The 22,350-nt window shown below is 46.7% G+C and overlaps 2 protein-coding genes across 7 annotated transcripts in view; one reads left to right on the forward strand and one right to left on the reverse strand.

Moving 5' to 3' along the window:
- The window catches only part of LOC128306901 (tropomodulin), a 24,671-nt gene extending 19,735 nt beyond the window's left edge, over positions 1-4,936 (reverse strand). Inside the window, exons 1-2 of one of the 4 annotated variants that reach the window (XM_053044553.1) lie at positions 4,884-4,898; positions 2,457-2,674 (exon numbers count right to left, since the gene is read on the reverse strand). In XM_053044553.1, the coding sequence (XP_052900513.1) occupies positions 2,457-2,534 (78 nt within the window). In that variant the 5' untranslated portion in view covers positions 2,535-2,674; positions 4,884-4,898. Of the gene's footprint in view, positions 1-2,456; positions 2,675-4,883 lie in introns of all 4 variants that reach the window. The other 3 variants (XM_053044552.1, XM_053044550.1, XM_053044551.1) reach the window with 3 other exon arrangements.
- LOC128306902 (J domain-containing protein) overlaps positions 1-20,946 on the forward strand; it is a 23,770-nt gene extending 2,824 nt beyond the window's left edge. The window contains exons 1-4 of one of the 3 annotated variants that reach the window (XM_053044555.1): positions 16,606-16,809; positions 17,048-17,754; positions 20,259-20,360; positions 20,544-20,946. In XM_053044555.1, the coding sequence (XP_052900515.1) occupies positions 17,668-17,754; positions 20,259-20,360; positions 20,544-20,894 (540 nt within the window). In that variant the 5' untranslated portion in view covers positions 16,606-16,809; positions 17,048-17,667 and the 3' untranslated portion in view covers positions 20,895-20,946. Of the gene's footprint in view, positions 1-16,605; positions 16,810-17,047; positions 17,755-20,258; positions 20,361-20,543 lie in introns of those variants that run through there. The other 2 variants (XM_053044557.1, XM_053044556.1) reach the window with 2 other exon arrangements.
- The last annotated feature ends 1,404 nt before the right edge of the window (positions 20,947-22,350 follow it).

A 22,350-nucleotide genomic window follows, 5' to 3' on the forward strand; every position in this document is an offset into this window, starting at 1 on the left:
TGGGAGGAGGGTGAAAGGCAAACGCAGTTTACCATTCCCACTTTTGAAATACTTCCCGCCGTCTGTTCTTCCTGCTTCAGGCACCGTGCGCGGAAAAGAATGTCCTCACGCCCCGCGTTGGTGGCAATGAACAACAATTGAGCAACAAACAATCTGTCCACCATTTTGGGGATTGGAATGATCCAACATCCTCCACCCTGGACGGGGAGGAATGTGCGCAGGTTATGCCGAAAACCCCCCCCCCCCTGGTTGGACATCTCCACAGTGCTGCGGTTTTGAACTTGTCCGTCGTCGGCCACCATCATTGTCGTCATTGTCGGTATGGCACCGGGACATAACCTTTCACCGGACACCTCACGGATTCTACTCCCCCGTGTCTTGCTGGGTAGAACACCCACACAGCAGCAAGGGGAAAGTGGCCTGGCTCATCCATCATCGGGCCATGGTCAGACCGTGGTGACGGTGAGGTGATCGGGTTGCAGAATTACCAGCTGAAGCTGTGTCTTCATCTGTCCTTCTGCAGCAAGGTTCTGTTTATCCACGGCCTCAGTATGTATATGACAAGCTAAATTGTGTCAACACCTATCCCTGGAGGTCAGCCCGATCACAACCCCTATGCCCGTCATCAGGTGTTTTGGCGCTTCTCTCCGACATGGAGTGGGTATCCACCGACATTCAGATCAGGTTCCTCAGGCTGAGAGGGGCGAGATGCACTAACCAGCACAGCACATTAAATTCATCACCACCAAGAAGCGGAGCTCGGCAAATGCGAAGACATCCGCCCATTGCAGCTCCTGATGTACAAAGCGGGATTTTCATTTCCTGTCAACGCAACGATACTTGGTACCCAATTTAGGTGCAGACGGTGCAATTGAGGAACGACTCTTGCTCAACGCCAGGCAGCAGTTGGTAAAAGTTTTCGCAATCGAGACGCACACAGACACCCAAGCGATTAACGACCGTGCGACAGATGCGGAAGATGTGCCGCCATGTTGCGTGTGTGGACAAAAATATTGGTTGTGGTTATGAGCGTGTACGCTGGCTGGTTCGGCTCGTTACGCTAAGATGTATTATCTAAATTTAAATCTGTAAGGTATATTTAAAACAAATAGGCAATATACAGCCAACACACACTGGCTGGCCAGCTTCAGCGCGGCGCGATCTGCGCATGATGTCGTCCCGCTCTCCAACACAACCGCTGCGTTGGGTGAGGCTGGGACGCGTCTGTGTGGGTTTTGTTGTTGTTGGTTGCTCCTTTCTGAACGACTCCATCGGTTCAGCCGTGGGGAAATGCTGCCCGTCTGCCGTGCGTGAACTTCTGGTTGTTGTTTGTGGGTTTGTGTGCGTGGTGCGTAGCGAATATGGCGCCGATCGACGAACCATCCCGAACCCGTTGCTCTGGTGGAGAGGGGTCTGGTAGAATCAACATTTAAAAATAGTCAAACACACGGGGGAGCCTGTTGTTGTGCGGTGTTTGCCCGGCGCACCACCCATGTGTTTGTGTATGCCACTTGCCGTATGGTGCTAACCGCCTATTGTGGTGTCTCGTCGGTGGCAGTAAACGCAACAGAAGACAGCAATGAGCCGACCCACCCAGAAGATGGGTGAACTACCGCTACAACCCCGCCTGCGTACGTCAAAATGCTCTGGGAGATGTGCGATGTGTTCGGCTGTTCGCTTTTCGCTGCGTGCATCTGCCAAACCGACCAGATCAACCACACAATTGAGCTACACACTGTTAATGTCCGGCCGTTACGGACTCGAACAGCTGTGAGCTCTGGAGAGTGTAACGCACGGGGATCGCTGGATGAGTGTTGGGTGGCGACCGCACGAAAAAGGATCAGATAGAAGACGGCTGGTAGTGAACACTGAACCAAGAGATCGAGAGAAGGAAGAACAGAATGGGAAGAACCCGGTGAAGATAGCAGTGTTGAAGCCCCGGTGATGATGTTGCTAGTCTGCAACTACTACTACTACTGCCACACAGTGTCCCAACATCTCCGGACCGACTAGTGTTGCCGACTCGATCAAAATTCAGCAGCAAGATGGGCAAACGGAGACGAAACGTAGCTCAAAGTCTCGATAAAACAAAACCAGCAGCAAGCCGCGCGAGTGCGCCAGCCAGGAACCGAAGTCTCGGTTGCAGAGGAAAAGACCAACAACCGAACAACACCAAAAAGTGAAACAGTGAAATAAAACACTCAAAGCGTGTAGGTAAAGGAGGGGGGAAGGTAGTGGGTGGAAGTGTTTCAAAATAAATACCCTACAACACAATGTATTCGGGCAAGTGCGGCAAGGGCTTGCATATAAGACCAGCGGCGGCGGAATTCGCATGCGGTTCGTGACTTTTGAGCGGGCCGTGCTGCAGGCAAAGCAAATGCGAAGCGGGGTATTCACACTCTTAAGCACTTTTTTTCGGCCTGGCTAAGGCGCAAAATCAACTTCCTTTTACTTACTTCCTCGATCTTGAAGGTGGTCACGGACTTTCTGGTGACATGGTGCGTCTCCTCGTACTCCTCGTACGTTTCGGCCATTATTGGAAAGTCAGAATCCGCTTCTCTATATCACTTCTGGATCTATTTTGGTACGAACGGCCTTATATTATACAGGGGTTGGGAGGATGGGGTGAGGGGTGGTAGACAGTACTCTCTAACTGGTAGTTCTATGTGTAACGCTGTATATGGGAGGGATGTTGTCGGTGCATATATGAAGATATATTGTAAGACGTATTCGTTACTCGCTAATTTGAATGAATTTTTTGTATGAGTATGAGGGTGTATATGTGTGTGTGTGTGTGTGTGGGGGGGGGGTGGGTGTATGTTTGTATATATTATATATAAATATATAAACGTCTGGCACAGGTGTTAATTTCCTTTCTACCTCACGTCACCGAGGCAACCACACACAACAACAACAACAACAACAAAAACACCCCAACAAGTACGCGCACTTTATCGTCCCCTTTTTGCCTGTGTGTGTGTGTGTGTGTTTTGTTGTTGTTGTTCGCAAATTGTGGGATATTTTGGAGGGAAATTTGAACCAAAAAAGCAAAGCAAATCTTCAGACGTTGGGTGGAAACAAAAAAAAGAAGAAAGCAACAAATCACGCGTATCTGCTGGATCTTTTGGGGCGTATTAAAACTGACCGATTAGTTCACGAACCGCCGGACCCCTGCTTATGATCGACGCACGGCTTAAAACGCGCGTGCCTGCGCAATATACGTCAGATCGTTCGCACACTTGTGTCGCACACCGGTACGCCTGGTACGTGCGTGCGTGTGTTGGTTGCGGGAAAGGAGCACACGCAACGCGGGCGTGTGCGTGTGTGCTTTATTGATGCGGATCGGAGCGGATGGATTACATAAATACAGAATTTTCCGTCACGGCTCTAGGTCACCTAACGCGATCCGCGCCCGACGAACGATCGAACGATTCGGGTGACACTGACCGATCGTCGTTTGTACAACGCACAGTGGGTGCGCACGGTGGACATACCAAAAAGGAAACCGCAAAAATCGCTTATCAGATCGTTATCGGGCATGCGATGTGAAGGGTAGAAAACGGTGAATGGGTGCTCCCAGCGCGATTGGTTGTAAATAGGGATGATCTTCAACGGAACACTCACCCACACACATATACATCAAAGCGTGTATGTGTGTTTTGGAATGGTTTTGCGGTGTGGAAAACACTCGTCAAACCACGTTTCGCGGCCGATCGTGAGCGCGGCGCACAGCTCGTGCTAGAACTCCTTTTTTGGAGCTAAGCGGTGCGATACAATCCGTGTCCTTAAGCTGCTGCGGCGTATGGATGCGAGATCATCGCACAATCAGTCCTGTGCACTGCGATCAACGTCACACCACCGAACCGGTGAGGGTTTAAAGGGGTGAAGGGGGAGGGGGGGGAGGGGGGGGGGGGGGTGGGAGGATTAACACGCACGCGCACTAAAACCAGCACAGATACACGCGATTCGTACAAACGCAAAAAAAAATGACAGATAATAAAATTATCTCATTTGCATCTACAACAACAAACAAAACGAAAAGGAAAAACAACGGGAAAATTTAAGGGAAAATGTTTTAAAAAACAGAAGAGCTTATAACTGCAACTTCTAGCACGCTCTGTCCCCTTTCCACACTGCGGGGATCAAACACCAAAACTCACGCACGAACACTTGTTCCTTTTTCTTCCATCCCCCCGAACTGTCTCGCCTTTTTATCCATTTCGGTCACCGAATTAGATTCCACGCTCACACTCCGTTTGCTGGCATGGCGCGGCGGCGCAAGGAGCTAATCCCTGCTGCCCACTAGCGCCAGATTTTCCGCTTTTCGCGTTCGCGCTAGTGTGCGGGGCCCACGCCAGGTGCACGTTTTGCGAAGGGTTTGATAGTAGACGGTTGGGTTCTGTGTTGGAGTGGGGGGGTTTTGTTTTGCCCGTAGGACGAACTTTCATTCGTTTGATGTTCGGAAATGTTTGGCGCACACACGCTGTGAAAGGATGAACACGTACACGGGGCACAAGGACACGCGTGCTGCGACGGGTTTTTCTTTTATCGTCGGGACACAGACGTTTGAGGGGTGGAAGATGTAATCCGAAGGCGCAAGACACACACCCACACACACGCACGCACAGTGGTGGGTTCACAAACCGGCCGTAAATTCGTCACTGTGGTGATGCACCGTTAAAAAAAAAGATATTTTCACACTAACACACACACATATATACGCAAAATATAGGAAATCGGACACGATCGAGGGGGAGGGGGAGGGATCAAAAGGGAGGAAAATCTATAGGGAACGGAAAAAATAACCAGCAATAAACGCTAAATCTGGTCTGGCAATTATAACCAAAAAAAAAAACACACACACACATACACACAAAAAAAACCTCAGCAGGAGAACGTGGCGGAAATTGGGGGAGAGGGTGTGCCCGCGTTTGAAGGCAACTAGCAGCAGAATACGGCCGATCGAGCAATCGGGCAAAACGATCCAGAAAAACAGGTATCGCCGCGCACGATTTTCCAAATCACAACGGAAGCTGCACTGCGCTGCAACAACACTACTGGGGCTACGCTGGGCGTTACGCTGGCACCGGGACACTGACACACGGCACGCGAATCGTTCGACGGTTACGGTTAGACGCGCGCAGACGGTGAGAAATCGTGAGCGACTCACCGTGTGTACGGCACACTCGTGCCGCAGTGTGGTCAAAACCCTGCCCTCATAGAAAAGCCAATGGAAAACGCTTTTAAACAGAGGTTAATTGAGTTAAAAATGTCTCTAAAATGTGCTCGTGAGTGCCAGGTTAATATATCGAAAATATGCTTTAATCCTTTCGATATAGTATGCGTAAGAAATAAGATAAGTTATAAAACGTTTTGTTATTGCGAGTAAAAAAAATATTTTGTCCCATAACCATGTCCAACCACCAGCCCATAGTGCCGGTCGCGCCAGTGCACGAGAGAGATTGTGCGCAAAACGGGCGCGAATGCGCATCACAGCGCTAGCAGAACCGTTGCGCGTGCAGGGAAAAGAAAGAAAAGTCCGCCCTACTTACCGCAGCCACAGCACCACAGAGAGAGAGAGAGAGTGTACGGCCGGTGAGTGAAAACCGTTGCCCCGCAAGGTCTCTCTCACGCAGTATGGGCGTATTTTTGTTTTTCCTTTGGGTAATGTTTTTGTTTTCCCAACCACACTCCGCTCGGATGGCGGAAAATTGGTCGTAATGCGAAAGGGGGTGAGATTTTCCATCTAGAAAATGCATGCAAAGGTAAAGCATTGTTTGCTTTTTAATTTCACATTGTTTGCTTTAAGCCCCACTGTAAGCAAGCACTGATGGACGGAGCGTGTTTGGTCCTGCGGTATGGCCGGTTGGTTGCTAATCAACCGCTACCTGGTTCGAATCCCGGACAGAGGAGGGCCCCCACAAAGAGAGAGTGACAGGACGCCAGACTTCACAAATGCCTTTTCCCCTCAAACACACACGGCTTTTGCAGAGCAAATGTTTGAATAATGCTAATTGCAGTGCTAATTGCATAATTACAGGGGGAGGAAGACTGATTAATAATGTTGCTAATTACGTATTTGCATAGTTTCAGGCGCTTAAATGTGTTTTCAATATCAGAAAATAGTAGTGCACGTTGAAAAATGAGGGGGCGGCTAAGAGATGAGGGGAGAGAGAGGTCAACGCGCTTTATAGTCTCAGTGAACGTGAAAAAGAGCTTGCTGCAGTAGTTAGTACCAAGAAGCCTGCCCTTCTTGTATTACATCACACACAGATCTACTAATGCAAATAGCTGCGTGTGTTTTTGTATGTGTGGTTCTAACTGTGGGAAAGGAAAATACTCTCCAACGACCCCTATCCTCTCCCCCTCCCCCCCCTGCGATACATGTTCCTAATGGGGGAGGAGGCTGGCCGTAACTCAAGTTTTTAGTTTCACGACATTGATTTTCCTCTGTGACGTGTGTGTGGGATGCAATTTTCTTGGTAATGTGTTCGATGAACTGCAGTGCTATGGTGATGGGGGTACGTGTAATGTGGGGAAACATGTGGTGACAAAACGGGAGGGCAAATACACACACTCACACACGCAAGTACACATGCAGATTTATAAAGGGAGTGCAAATAAATTTAAATCGATGGATGCTGGGTGTTAGGGACGGGTGTGAGAGTGGAAGGGAGGGGATGGGGGGGGGAGGTATACGTCAAACGATTGAAGAGTTTTCCAACCGCCATTTTTCCCCCTCTCTTGTGTGTGGGTGGTGGGTGGGTGGGTGGTCGTCGCTAAAAGAACAAATGTGTGGGGTGGGTGGTTGGGGGGTTGGGAGAGGTGTCTCCTGTTCGATTTCGATTGATCTCGCTGCCAGCGCTCTGTGTTGCGTTTTTGCTTCCGTTTGTGTTTTGTTTTTCTCTTGCTTCTTCACTGTTTTTGCACTGCTGTGCTGTTTTTTTTTTGCCATGCCCGGTGCCAGCGTATTTTCCTTCCTGAATTTTCTATAATTGAAAAGGGGTGGTTTCCGCTCTCTTCCGGTGATTTTGAAATGGGGTTGGGAGAGGGGGGGAAGAGATGTAGAACTTGCTGTTTGTTTTTCTTTTCTGCTCCGTTGCGATACGTTGCCTTTTTTGTTATTGTTGTTGTTGTACCCCAACCGGGAAGCCGAACACACACTGCCAGACGGGTCCTCCAAGGATTGGGACGTGCCAAGGAGGTGTGTGGACCATTTACCACCCGGCAGAACGGGCAGATACGGGTACAAGCTGGAGGTGGCAACAGGGGGCCAGCCAGGGATGACATATTCGAGGGTGGATTAATGTTAAATCGTTTGAAAATTTTCCATAACTCATCCTCCCGCCCGCTGTGTGCGCTGTGGTGTACGAACGTCACCAGGAAAATCGAGCGCCCGCTCGGTCCGTTTGGAGTTGGGTTTGGTATATTTGTTCTGTGGCTCGTTTCATCTTTATCCCTCCACAGCGCAAACCGTTGTACGTGCCGAGCATGCGGGGCTGTGCGGGGTTTTTCGCTTCGGATTTTCCTTTTTTAATACCACACATCCCTCTATTTCTATCGCACCGTGCTGGTGTGTGATTTTGCAACTGTAAAAGAGAGAATAAGAAAAGGAAGAAGAAGAAGAAGAAAAACACGACACTCTCTCACACACACACACAAACAGTTAAGCCACATTTGCTGTATGTATGTCTCGTTTTGCATAGTGAAATACTGCACCGTCCATCCGTTTCTATGGCGGAATGGGGCACAGCGGGCAATAACGGGGAGGGGGTTTTCTTTTCGTAGAGGAAATCATTCAACCCCGCGGTAGGGCGGGTAGGGGCGTGGATTGAAGATAGTGCACGCTTAGGTACACGCTGATGTCTATTTTTCATGTTAAATAGTGCATTTGTGCAAAATATACCTGACATTTACATTTGCTGCTGCAATTCGCAAAAAATCTGTTGGAAAGGAGCGAGCGAGATAGTGTGCACGGGATGGAGTGCGAACACTTGACAGGGATATAGCGGCAAAGCGACAAGGATCGATATTTTGATACACAGCTTCGCTAAACCGGGCCACAGCCTTCCATTAGGGACGATGGGTTGGTGTTTTTTTTTCTGCAGTGGAAAAGCCTTTGCCTGCGACGGTTTGCTAGTGGGAAATGTTCTCCGAGTTTTCCCGGAATATGGACATGCAAAACCAAGGTATAATGGTGATTGAAAGTTTTCCGTAAAACGACACGTAGAAGCGGACCGTATTGCTTGCTTGATATTTGCGGTAAAAACATATGTGCAGGGTTCGCATGAACGGTTTTGCTTTGCTTCCCGAGTAAAAAAAACCCCGCGCCCCCCAATGTATGCAATCTGCTATTCAAATTTAATTTATTTAGTTAAAGGAGGATTTATTGAGGTTTTATGACAAATTGCATGAATATCTAATAGACAATTGCAAAAATAAAAATTAAATCTAACGCAAAAATTCCCTTTTGTAATGAACGATCTTAGTTTGTTAAATTTTTATTTTATTTTTAATCATGTAGAACGGCCTAAAACGTCCCTAAAAAAATCGCACTAAGGGGGAACACTTATAAGGGATGTTAAGACCCTTCTGTCACTATTTGACTGCTTTGTATGCCGAAAATTATCTAATGAACAACAAATTTGGTATTATGGTTTATCGCGATAAACCCCCAAAATTATACTAAGAAGATTGTATAATTTGTACTTGTACTTGTGATTGTACTTTAATTATTTTATTCAAAACTTTTTTCATAAATCGAACTAATACCGATATTCATCTTAGTAAAAGATATTTTCACACTCACCAGTCCCTTCTGTCACCACTTTTATGATGTTATGATGCTGTATGATGCTGATGTTCTTTTTTTTAAATCTCATCGTGTATAAAGAAAATTATGTCATGTTCATTTGCTGGGAGAAAAAAAAAGACATTGTATATAAAATTTATAAGGAAAAACATAAATAAATCTTATATTTCTGATAAGAATAAAGTAATGAGAATGGATAGTTATATATTTTTAAAATATAAAATCATTCAATTCATAAACTGGACTTGACGCATTGTTCGGACTAAGTATTATTTATTTTTATTTCGAGAAAACTGCACTTACGATTCATCCAACAAGCACTAGAAATAATTGAATCTAGCCTAGCAACAATTGTGTAACAGCTGTAACGTTAGGAGCTGGCGAAATAACGCTTTATTCACCACCATTTACTGTATTTAGCATTCTACGGCCGAGTGTGTTCGTTGCGCCACAACACGGCGAAGCGTAAATGAACTGAAAAACAATTGCCCTGCCTTGCTGCGTTGCTGCTGTGATGGACTAGCGTTAGGATTTTATTACCGTAACCGTTCGGCTCGATTGCGAATGGTGTGTGAGTGGATTGAGTGTGCTGCACAGCAAAAAACTGCTCCGTTAAATAGGGGTTTGGTTATTTTTCCTTGATCAGTTGATGACTTGAAGATGATTGATGAAGCTTTTAATTTATATAAATAACGCATTGAATTTAAATGATCATTTTTTATATCAAAATTAGCTCGAAATATTTCATTATTACCTCTGTTCGGGAAACCCTGCCCAGGCAGGGATTTTGCGGTACACTAACCCCACTAGCCAGCACAATAGGATGTGGTTTGCTCTTACCGGCAGAAATCCTTTAGCGTCGGACATACTGACCAACCCACACACATGCCTGCTATTTGTAAACAAGACAAATGACTCCGGACAAAGCGCGTCTGCGGGTGGGCACGAACACGGCCGGGATAAGGGTTAAGAAAAAGGCTTAGTATTCCTACTTCACCGCATCCTTCAGCAAACATTAGCTTAGTGAGCCGGAACTCCTAAACAGAAAAACCCATACCCGAAGTCACTTTCAGTCGAGTGGAACTCAAACAACCCCCAGCCAGCCAGTGGGGGATGAAGGACGTCTCCAGCACTCCCTCCGTTAGGAGGATGCTTTTAGAAAGTTTTCCAATTTTGTATCTTTGCCATTCAAAATAGCTTCACACATTTGCTGACAAAATTGTGTGCAAATCCCTCGGATGCATCTCGGGGGCGGGAATGCTTTTTGCAAATACATCGCATCGTCCAGTGTTTGTGGAGGGCGCCATCTTTAAACCATCGTTTGCGTGCCCGGAGCAGGCTCGATTCCACTTTCCAGGGCTCTTAATTTGATTGCCTTTGGGGGGCTCTTTTTTAACTTTTACAAATGGTTTAGCACACAGCAAACAACAATAAAAAAACACATGCGGAGAAGATGAAGATATTTCCCTCTCACCCTCAACGCGATTCTTGAATTTCTCCACTCTTTGGTGATTTCTCCCTCCCTGTCGCCCTTTGTACTGACCTTCATTTTTAAGAAAATAAAAAAACGGAAACGTCGGTGCCGTCGGTAGGATGGGAAATATATTCTTCCACGGTCATTTTCATAGACGCACCGGAGCACGTTTGGCAGATTTTCCGGCCTTTATGCGTGCGCGCTCGGTTGCGTTATTTTGTAGTAGGGCATGTTGATTTGTTTTTTGTTTTGTTTGGCCTTTTCCACCAGAAATGGCAAACAAAGCCGTATCCGGGGTTTTGCCGACACAAGTGCGAGCGTCCGGTGTCTGTGTCTGTGTGTGTTTGTCCTTGTTCCGGTAGATGAGAGTTTTCGCGGTCGGTTCTTGCCCGGGCCTGTCGGTTCCCCCCCGTCTAGTCCTCTTTATTACGCTACACCCCCCCTCCCCCCCACCCACCATTCGAAGGAGAGTTTTCCCGGTGCGTTTTCGGTGTGGGGGAGGGTTTTTCCAGCTGCCTAGGCCACTTGAAAAACACGACCATCAAATTGGCTGCGCTTCTTTATATTGCTTCGCAATTTTTGGCGCAGAAGGAGCGATGTGAAAGTGGCATTGGAGTGTGCGGGGCGGGATGGCGGAAGTTTTGGGGTGGTTTATTTTCGCCAACCCACTCAACCCCGAACCAGTGCGACGAACTGACTTCAAGGAGACCCCGGGGACAGAGACACACACCACACGCACACACACACACACAGCGAGCGAGCGAGAGACCGTACAAGGAAGATAAATAAAACTATTTTTAATCCGATCAATTAGTCAATGTCACTCGCGTGCAGCTGACGTTCTCGTGCCAGGCGGATGGTGCCGCGCGGGTATATCGCTTTGTTTAACCCGTAACCGTCGCATCACGCGTTCGCTTTCTAATCCACTCGATAGAAGTAACCCGAGCAGGAAGATCTTTGTGTGGATTTGTTTATTTTTTTATTTTTTTTAACGAGGAAAAGCTGCAGACTCTGCCTCGCAGAGGACATTATAAGCAGGAGGAGTGGAAGTAGACGGAAGCGGTGGATGCTGGAGGAGTTTGTTAAGATGGGAGGGGGGGGGGGGAGAAAGATCCGAAAGAAGTTATTACTTTTGTCCACAGAATCTACACCGGGCGCTTAATGAAACGGTACCTCAATTTCCGAAACTGAAGCTCTCAGTAGCAGAAATAACGACCGCTGAGAACAAGAGTAGCAATGCCTGGTCCTGGAGGTAGTGATGGAGCGCGTTCCGTTCCTCAAAAGGAACGATCGGAACGAGGTTCGTAATTTTGAACCTAGCAGGTTCACGATATGCAGGAACACACGCAAGACACACAGTGATACAAGAGAAGGAAAAGGATAACACAATTCTTCGTACCTTTTAGCGATAATTCCTAATACACATGCATATTGACCGGCGCAGAGCACTGAGCGAAAGGTAATGGTAAAGGTTTTGCTCTTTTGCTTCATTTTGAAAGGAACGAACTTACCAGAGGAACGATGCTGGCAAATGAATGAACCTGTCACAGGAACTAACCTGGCAAAAGGAACGAATCTACCAAAAGAACGAACCTGCTGGAGGAACAATTCTGGCAATGGAACGAACCTTGCAAAGGAACGATCCTGCTAAAGGAAAGAAATTGCCAGAGGAACGAACCTGGAAAAGGAACGAATCTAGCAAAAGGAACGAACTTGCCAGAGGAACGAACCTGCCAGGGGAACTAACCTGGCAAAGGAACGAACCTGGCAAAAAGAACGAACCTGGCAAAGGAACGAACCTGGCTGAGGAACGAACCTGGCTGAGGAACGAATCTGGCAAAGGAACGAACCTGCCAGGGGAACTAATCTGGAAAAGGAACGAACCTGGCAAAAAAGAACGAACCTGGCAAAGGAACGAACCTGGAAAAAGAACGAACCTGCCAGAGGAACGAATCTGGCAAAAGAACGAACCTGCCAGGGGAACTAACTTGAAAAAGGAACGAACCTGGCAAAAAAGAACGAATCTGGCAAAGGAACGAACCTGCCAGAGCAACTAACCTGGCAAAGGAACGAACCTGGCAAAAAGAACGAACCTGGCAAAGGAACGAACCTGGTTGAGGAACGAACCTGGCTGAGGAACGAATCTGGCAAAGGAACGAACCAGCCAGGGGAACTAAAAAAAAAGAACGGAATCTGGCAAAGGAACGAACCTGCCAGAGCAACTAACCTGGCAAAGGAACGAACCTGGCAAAAAGAACGAACCTGGCAAAAGAACGAACCTGGCTGAGGAACGAATCTGGCAAAGGAACGAACCAGCCAGGGGAACTAACCTGGAAAAGGAACGAACCTGGCAAAAAAGAACGAACCTGCCAGAGGAACGAACTTGGCAAAGGAACGAACCTGCCAAAAAGGAACGAAGCTGCCTGAGGAACGAATCTGGCAAAGGAACGAACCAGTCAGGGGAACTAACCTGGAAAAGGAACGAACTTGGCAAAGGAACGAACCTGCCAAAAAGGAACGAACCTGCCAGAGAAACGAACTTGGCAAAGGAACGAACCTGCCAAAAAGGAACGAAGCTGCCTGAGGAACGAATCTCGCAAAGGAACGAACCTGCCAGGGGAACTAACCTGGAAAAGGAACGAACTTGCCTTAGAAACGAACCTGCCAGAGGAAAGAACTTGGCAAAGGAACGGGCCTGTCACAGTTAACCTGCCCTAGTAAACCTGCCAGTTCCGTTTCGATCCTTAAGTTTTCGGAATTTTCCCATCACTACCTGGAGGTAGAACAACCTAGTGGATAGGAGTGTGAGTAGAGGGCGGAGGGCTGGTTTACCACCATTATCGATTCGCTGCTTGGGGATGTGTGTGCGGCCGGTTCGAGAACGGTCCCAAACCTGCTGCTCATGATGGTGGCCCATCCACAGAACCGTCCTCCAGCTAATGTCAGGACCCAGCTATTCTGGCATCCATTCCGGGGGGCGTGGGGGGAGAGGGTACCGGTGTTTGTTTTTATGTGTTTCTGCGGTGCAACATTTCTGGTGGATACAGCCTAGAAAGGTACACAAAGACACCGAATCGCACCGCACCTGGTAGCATCATTTAGTAACTTTCCTCCCACGGGCGTCGGTTGGTGATAATGATGGAAAGAGGGTGAAATATTGATCACCTGCAAGGTTTTTGGTTGGGGATTGGTAGTGGGATGATACGTTCGGTGTGCAATAAAGCCAAAAAAAAAAACAGGTAGCCACAGCATCCACCGATGGAGAGATGGGCTTCTTTAGACCTGGTCCCACTTGGTCCCGCCAGTATATTGGACGAAACCTTCTTTTATTATTATTGAACACAAACTCCCACAACCCCCGTAAAGCAATGGGACGCATACACTAAAGCCGCGTTACATACCGCTGCGCGCTTCTCGTCGAGGATTTCCCCAGGATTTCCCCGGAACTTCACCCATCGCGTCACTTTAATAGCTGCAAATGGAAGGATTTCTGGACGCGAATTCTAAAGCGACAAAAGAAAAGAACGCGAACGTCTTTTTGTTGGACGATGAAAAGCCCCCCGCAAAAGCATCAACATCCTGCCACACTTGAGGCAGCCGTATGGGAAAGGATTACAGTGCGGTGCCCGATACACGCTGGAGGAAGAAGTAAATTAAGTTTCCCGGTGTGTGTTCCAGAAGATCCTCATCGCTGAGCAGTCGCACAAAGCCGGACAGGGAACGATCATCGTTCCCGGGGCTCGTTAGTACGGCAAACTATTCATCCATAAAAACTTCATCGGCTTTTTATCGTTGCTATATTTCTGTGTGTGTGTGTGTGTCTGTACAATAGCACACCAGCGCGAGTCTTTCCCTGCTGGAAAAGCGCCAACGTGCTTCAAGCGCGATGATGAACGACAAGGATGCTGGTTGGGGTTGATGATGATGGTGAATGGTAGTGCTACCAACATTGCAGCAGGTAGAGATAATGTACACCGGTTTTGAATGGAGCAACAAACAACAAAAAAAAGGAATCGAAAATGGGCAGAATAGAGTGAAAGCCCGTGTGAAAGCGAAATGGGATTGCGAAGATGTGGAGGAGTCGACCTCTAGCTCTGAGCTCTCAATGCGGTTCGCTGGGTGTTGCTGTATGTGTGTTCCGGTTTTTTTTTTTGCGAGGTTTTTTGGTCAACGATTGGGTCGACGTGCTTAAAAGCGTCGACCGAGCACAATGGTTTTAGCCCTCGTGTTGGTAAGAAAATGGCGGACGGTTGGTGTTTGCGCGGGGTTTTTCAGTTTTAAACGAGGCTATTTTTAAAACAGGGATGCTTGGGTAAAATGGATTTCGTTACAACCTTCACTGCAAAAAAAAAGAGGGGAAAAGTTGAGCAAGTGTGCGTATGTGAGTTTTTCCATGTGTGGGGAAAATGGGAATAGCAACAGGAAAGGGAATATATGGATGAACCTGATAATGCCAGCCATGAAGCTCATTAGCGTCTATGTATAGCAGTGTGTGTACAGGTGCGTGTTAAGCCGTGCCTGGTATGGCAATTAAGCACTGCAGCAATACAACCACTCAACTCATAATGTGCGTTCCACAGTTCCCAAGCATAACCTACAAGAGATATGCATTATACAAGGTCTCATCCCTAGAGGATGTTTTCGTTCTAGCTGGAGTGATTGTGAGTAACATGTACAACACAAAGTTGTTGGATTCAATTTTTTGTGGGCTGGTTTCTCCAAGTGACTCCCTTTATTTGGATAAAACACAGCAGGTATCCCAAAAACAAAGCGCTGGGCAGAGGATTTTTAAAGATTGTTTATTTAAAGATAACCTCTGGACTTTAACTGCTCATATTAGCACATTTTCAAGGGATGCAGACCAATATTTTCCTAAGCCTGCTTTATTGCCATTGCTTCAACTTGCCCGAAATCCTCAGTAATATGTATTAGGTGCATGATCCTGTCATGATTAGAACCCAAGGGTGCGGGATTATCGTTAGGTGTACAGGAAAGTAGCTAGAAGAATTGGATGTATTGCTTCAGAGTTCTTCGGAAGTTAAACCGAAATAAACAGCTCAAAAAAGGCTTCTTGTTGGTTGTGCTCAAACATCGTCGAGTAGCTGGACTTTTGAACAATGTTGGAGATATAGACTATGGAACTTCCGAATCTCATTTCACGTCTCAGTACACGTCTCGATAAGCCACGATATTGAAGTTGTGAAAAAGACCTTAAATCTGAATTCTGAGTACAGATTGGACAAATATTGGAGATGAAGTCTTCTTACTGGGAGTAAGGTAAGATCTTTTGTACTGCGGAATCTTCCCTAAATGAAGTTCATGTCTAGACAAGTGACGATATTGAATTCGCAAAGAATCCTGAGACATTACAGTAGGTAGGACGTAAGAATGAGAACCTTTCCCAATATCTGAGACTTAGACATGTTGAAGAACTTCCACACAATAAACCTTAATGTACAATGAACAGTGAGTTTGATGCAGTGTCTTCTGACATCTCAACACCTTCAAAGAAAGAGATCAAAGTTGTAATCAGTAGAAGTTGCGAGCAGAAAATGCTGGCCCATCTATCTCGTTTGTATATCTCATCCATGTCAGACTACATAACTTCAATTACAAGATTCCCAGACTTTAAGACTGAAACATCGAGAAGAATGTAGAGTAAAGAGATTTTCGTTCTAGTTTATTTAGACTCTACTGCACAATTCATACAAGAACTTTGTTATGGAGAATCCCTTTGGTGTACGTGAATAAGCCAAGCTTTAACTACTTCGTGAAAGAGAATTGATTGGTATATAGCCAAGTCTATTATACTACTTCTATCAATGATCCCATCGGTAATCCCGTCAACAAACACAAACACTATGTAAAACAGATTATACAACGCCGAGCAGCACAGGGAAGGAGTCATTACTGGCTGCGTTACTTTTACGTCAACCTTACCCGACTCAAGCACTCGTGCACATTCACCCGCGGCAACACCGATTACGTACACCAGCACGTCGCTCGGGGAAGTCCGGTTCCGGAGCCTGGACCGAAAATCCCCCCCTCACTGCACCTCTTTAGCCACTCTAGACCCCTTCTTCTGCGCGAGAGGGGATTTACACGAGACTGCCCCAGAAGGGCGGGGGTGAGTTTCTCGCTCTCGCGCTCTCTCCGTTTCGTGCGGCAAGATGCTCACCGTCAGCGCGTAGCACACGCTCCGAGCCAGCCCATACCACGTTAGCTCTCGCTGGGTTAGCCAAAAAGGCTCCAGGTTTTTGCGAGCCCTGCACCGTATGCGTGGATGCTATGGTTCGGGCTTTTAGTGGTTGATCAGGCACGCTTGCGAGAGGTCGAACCGAGGTAGCACAACACCGAACACAGCCCAGCAGCCAGCACAAAACCCAGCGAAATAAAAGCGAACAAAAAAATACCCCATTCGTTTACAATTTCACACGGTCTCGCACACGCGCCACGGTGCCCCGATAAGGTTGTCGAAGTGTTGACCGAATCGGTTTTGGTTTGCGGTCCCAGGGTCTCAGTGGTAAGCCAGTGTGGAAGCGAACGGTGTGGTATCACCCAAAACCGCCAGGGAATTGAGTGTGTCTGTCTGTGTGTTGTTTTTTTGTTGTTGTTGTCTCGCATGCGTTACAGAAGTGAATGGTTAACGTACGTCAGTTACTTAGCTTAGCCTCGCATTAAACGTCACAGTTGAAACGTGTAGGCAAACAGGCAACAGCAGTAGTACAACCAAAACCCGTCTCGGTGTTGTCTCGTTTCAGTGAAGCGGAAAACCGGCCATCGAGCGTGTGGCGCGCCATTTCCAATTCGGCTGCTAATCCGCAGGTTGCAACCAAAAAAAAAACAGCTTATCATCAACACACGACCCGTACATACCCGTCAATCAAACTTCAGCAAAACCATCTCACCAGAAATAAACCCGTTTTGGGAAAGGCAACAAATACAAAAAGGGAAAGTTCGCCGTTCGACCACCTGTAAATACCCAAATCTGCCAGCCTCTTGCACGGCTGTGTGCGACCCTCTCTGTGTGTGTGTGTTTGTGCGTGTGTTTGCAGGTGTGCATGTGTGTATAGGGCAAGGTCGCTAAAACGTCGCTGAGAATTGACCCAGTAACGCCCCAAAGCGTGCACCCCACCGAAGTCATTCAAACAAAAACAGGCTCAAGGTGTTACGAAACGTATAGCCGCCGCACACCACACGAGATCGCGGAAAAGCGCGGGAAACAATAGCGAAAGAGCGAAACAAAACAGAAACCAATCGAACAACAATCAACCACACGTCACGCACACACACACACACCCACACAACCGAGCAAACTTCATCACGCACCAGCGTTTGGGAACGGTCTGCTGTGTAGCGCCAGGAAACAAAGCCCGTAACGATGAGCGGTGTCGACGACATTCTGACGTACAAGCGCGACTCCAAGGAGGATCTTTATGCGTTGCTTAATTGCAGCGAAACCTCAACGGTAAGCTAGTTGGTTTTGGTTTGTTTGTACAGTCTGCTAGCATCAGATCGGTAGACGGTAAGGCACGGTCAAGGTTCAAACCGCGTTGAAACTGTCTTCTGATAGCCATTCGGCTAAGGTAATGCTACTGGATTTACGATTCAAAACACGATGCCTTCCAATTGCAATTCTTCCAAGTTACAAAGATAGTGAAGCTCCTCAAGATAATTTCTAATTGCAATTCTTCTGAGTTTATAAGAGAATGTAATTTCTCCAATTGCAATTCTTCAGAGTCACAATGAAAGTGAAACTCGTCTAAATGCCTTCCAATTCTAATTCTTAAACGTTATAAAGAGAGTGAAACTCTTCAAAATGCCTTCCAATTCTAATTCTTAAACATTATAAAGTGAGTGAAACTCCTCAAAATGCCTTCCAATTGCAATTCTTCAGAGTCACAATGAAAGAGAAACTCGTCTAAATACCTTCCAATTCTAATTCTTAAACGTTATAAAGAGAGTGAAACTCTTCAAAATGCCTTCCAATTGCAATTCTTCAGAGTCACAATGAAAGTGAAACTCGTCTAAATACCTTCCAATTCTAAGTCTTAAACATTATAAAGTGAATGAAACTCCTCAAAATGCCTTCCAATTGCAATTCTTCAGAGTCACAATGAAAGTGAAACTCGTCTAAATACCTTCCAATTCTAAGTCTTAAACATTATAAAGTGAGTGAAACTCCTCAAAATGCCTTCCAATTGCAATTCTTCCAAGTCAAAAAGAGAGTGAAACTCGTCTAAATACCTTCCAATTCTAAGTCTTAAACATTATAAAGTGAATAAAGCTCCTCAAAATGCCTTCCAATTGCAATTCTTCCAAGTCAAAAAGAGAGTGAAACTCGTCTAAATACCTTCCAATTCTAAGTCTTAAACATTATAAAGTGAATGAAACTCCTCAAAATGCCTTCCAATTGCAATTCTTCCAAGTCAAAAAGAGAGTGAAACTCGTCTAAATACCTTCCAATTCTAAGGCTTAAACATTATAAAGTGAATGAAGCTCCTCAAAATGCCTTCCAATTGCAATTCTTTCAAGTCACAAAGAGAGTGAAACTCTTGGAAAATGCTTTCCAATTCTAATTCTCCGTAATTACGAACAGAGTGAACTCCTCGAAATGCCTACCAAGTGGAATTCTTCTCGGTTAACAGTTCCACAAGGTGAATACGTCGTAGAATTGGTAGTCCAATTTGCAGGAATTTGTGCGGAAAATAGATCAAAAGGATATTCTGAAATGGAAAAGTGTTGCCCAGTGAAGTTCCATGGAAAAGTGATGCCCCCTCCTTATAACCCAACAATCAGCACTCACCGTAAACAGTTCAATTTCCCTGTTATTCATATAGCATGTCTGGCGGCGAAAGAGCGCACCCAGTAGGTAGTGGAAAGAGACATAAAAATAAGAGGAACAGTTTACTAGCGGAAAATCTGTTTTTCTTTCCATTTATGAGATTTTTTTTTATTGTGCAACCGTGAGACTGTTGTTGCAGTAAAAAGTGACTTCTTGTGGAGCGCATCTCAAGAATGGCCCTGGGATTTTGCACACACACACACACACACTCACACAGCCATTGCTCGATGCATTTTCACTGCACTTGTGTGCGTTTGTGTGAGAATATGCACACAACCAGGCACGGTATGACCTCAACCTCGCTTATCCGACAACGACCGTGTTCTGCGCATTGTATATAATTATTTGTTGCATTCCGGGCGGAGTTGGACGGGAAGAAATGGAAATTGCCAAGGATGGGCAAGAAAGAGAGAGAGAGAGTGGAGGTTGCCGATGTGCCTTTGTTGCAGTTCGGTACGGTTTTTGCGGGATCAACGTCAACAACGTTGCAGTTTCATATTTTTCATTTGACAAGTGTACCGGAGCGCGTTTGTTGTGCTACGCTTTAAATAATTTCACAATTCCGTCGCACCCCGACCCCGACGATGTTATTGGTCCTGGGGGTGGTGGTGGTGGTCCGTTGAACCACCTACCCCTCGATGCTGTTCCTTGCCCCGTCCAGTGTTTTTGACGTTTGAGGCTAAATAAGCTCCAGCTCTCGGAAGTAGGTTAAAAAAGGTGGGGTTTGCCGTGTATACATATTCTGGTACATTATTTATGAACCGTGCACTGTGGCGAGAGTCCTTTGAGTGGGGGTGGGGGTGGGGGAGGACCTGCGGCGAATAGATGGCTGAAGGAAGGAAAGGCAATCGGGGCATGACAGGTGGCTATAGGAGCAGTTAAATGCCACTGCACATGACACACGGCTTGTGGATGTACATTCTTGGCCTCCACCTTTTGCCAAGTACGTTCGCCCACCAACAAGGGTTATACAGATACGGGGAGCACTTTTGCGCACTTACGCTACGTCTTTTACTTTCATCGCTCGAATGCTGCTTCTCGCTCTCGTCCGCGCTAATATCTCTGTCGAATGTCATTAACAATGTTTTTTTTTTTGTTTGTTTCGTATTGCGTGTGTCCTCTGGCAGGTCGACCAAATCCAGGCCGAGTTTAAAATACTCGCACTGCAGTATCACCCGGACAAGAACGATGGTGACAAGGAGTCGGAGGCAAAGTTCCAGCAGCTGAAGGTAATGATGATGGTGATGTGTGGGCGATGATAAGCGCACCGTTTCGATGCACTCAGTGTCAGGATGCTGGTTGAGTTTTTCATTTGTTTTCTACGGATATGACATTTTAGCCGGCAAACGTTTCACACTAATCGTCACCATTCTCTCTCTCTCTCTTTTCCGGGCCCCATTTTGTCTGGTTAGGAGGCGAAGGAGATCCTGTGCGATCCGGAGAAGCGTGCGAGCTACGACAAATGGCGCAACAGTGGCATCCAGATTAGCTACAAGAACTGGCTCGGCATGAAGGAGCACGTCCAGCAGAGCATGCACTGGGCGATCCCGAAAACGAAGGACCGGATGCTGCCGGAGGGTGGCGCCACCGGTGGGGGCGCCGCTTCCGGCACCGGTTCGGGGCTGAGCGCCGCCCAACCGAACCCGGCCCATCGGCGCGCCTCGGAGGGTGGCGCCGCCCTGTACTACGGTGGCCGGAAGGGTGAGTGGGGTTCGGAAAATTCGAGCGAAGTCGTCAGCAAGTTCCGCAACTACGAGATTTAAGCGCGCGGCAAAAAAGGGAAAGGGAGTTAGGGAGAGGAAGGTAGAGATGTGGGGGAAGATGTGGGGGTTTTGGAAAGCGTGGAGGTGAGAGTGTATGATGAGAGAGGGCTTTTGTCTTTTGCGAGTCCTTGATGTCCTTGACAGTATACATGCTTGCACACACACACATACACACACGCGTGCGCCCCTTGTGCGACTCCTGGTGGCAAGAAAGGAACCTCGAAACCCATCCACTTTGTATCTTTCCTACCTATCGTTCACACTCCCCCCCCTCCCCCCCCCCCTCCCCCCGCCGAACACACAGACCACACAAAGTGAGGGTTGCGAATTTAATGAACTCACGGTTGAATTGATAATTGGAGCAGATATACGTTTCCTACCACGCTGTCCCACCTCGGCACCTTGCGGCCATATATGTGTTTTATGTGTGCTTGTGTGTGCTTGTGTGTGTTTCGTATTCCACACTGCGCGGGAGTTATAATTCCAACCCCCTTTTGTTCCCGAAGGAGCAGGGGGAGCTGGATGAAATGAAAAATTGAATGATGTCGATGCGGTATCCTTGAAGTATGCTGGAAACAAAAAAAACCCGTGCTATTCAACTTCGGTTCGAGTTCGTGCAGCAAAAAGGGGTTAAATTGAAATTGATTTCATGTCAGGGCGGTCGCACACGGCAGCATTCCGTAAACCTTCTACCGCCCCTTCTAAATAATGTCGCGCAGTGTGTGCGTATGTGTGTGTGTGCGCGGTCAAGTGTAATGATGCGTAATATTTGTCGTAACTGAACAATTAAATGATTTTGCTGGTAAGAATGATGAGATGCGCAGTGGAAGGAGTGGGGATGCTATTAAATTGTGGGGAGGGGGTGAAAAATATAACTTCTTGAGAAACAAAAAACAAAACATACACATACATACAAAGAAAACTAACAAAAAAGCCAACAAAAAAAAAACAACAACAACATTCACTGATGTATTTGCATAATGTGCACTATAAAACATGTAGCGAGCTAAACAAAAAAAAACAAAACAAAAAGGCTAAACCGACAAGTGTTTTTTGGCCCTTTATCGACCTTCGAATATAGTGCCCCGAATTAGCTATAATCCGATCAAGAAAATAAGAAGCAAAAAAAGAAGAGAAAAACAAAGAAAAAAAAAGTAATCTCACTCCCCCAAAACCCCCAAAAACAAAACAAAAACACCCCTCTTAATGGACCCACAAAACGTGTTCCTGATGTTCCTTTTTACGAATTTGATGTGTTATAGTTGTTACTGTTGTTGTTATAAGCACACAAAAGAAGACAATGTGAAACGGGGAAGCAAACGCGGTGAGCAAAAGACGACAAACAATTGGTGAAAAGAAGAAGAGCAAGCATTAAAACAAAGCAAGCAGGAGGAGAAAGAGAAACAAACAAGAGAAGAAAAACAAAGCCAAAACAGCAAAACGGCAGATAAAGGGC

This window comes from Anopheles moucheti, chromosome X (genome assembly GCF_943734755.1).
Source record: "Anopheles moucheti chromosome X, idAnoMoucSN_F20_07, whole genome shotgun sequence".
Lineage (NCBI taxonomy): Eukaryota > Metazoa > Arthropoda > Insecta > Diptera > Culicidae > Anopheles > Anopheles moucheti.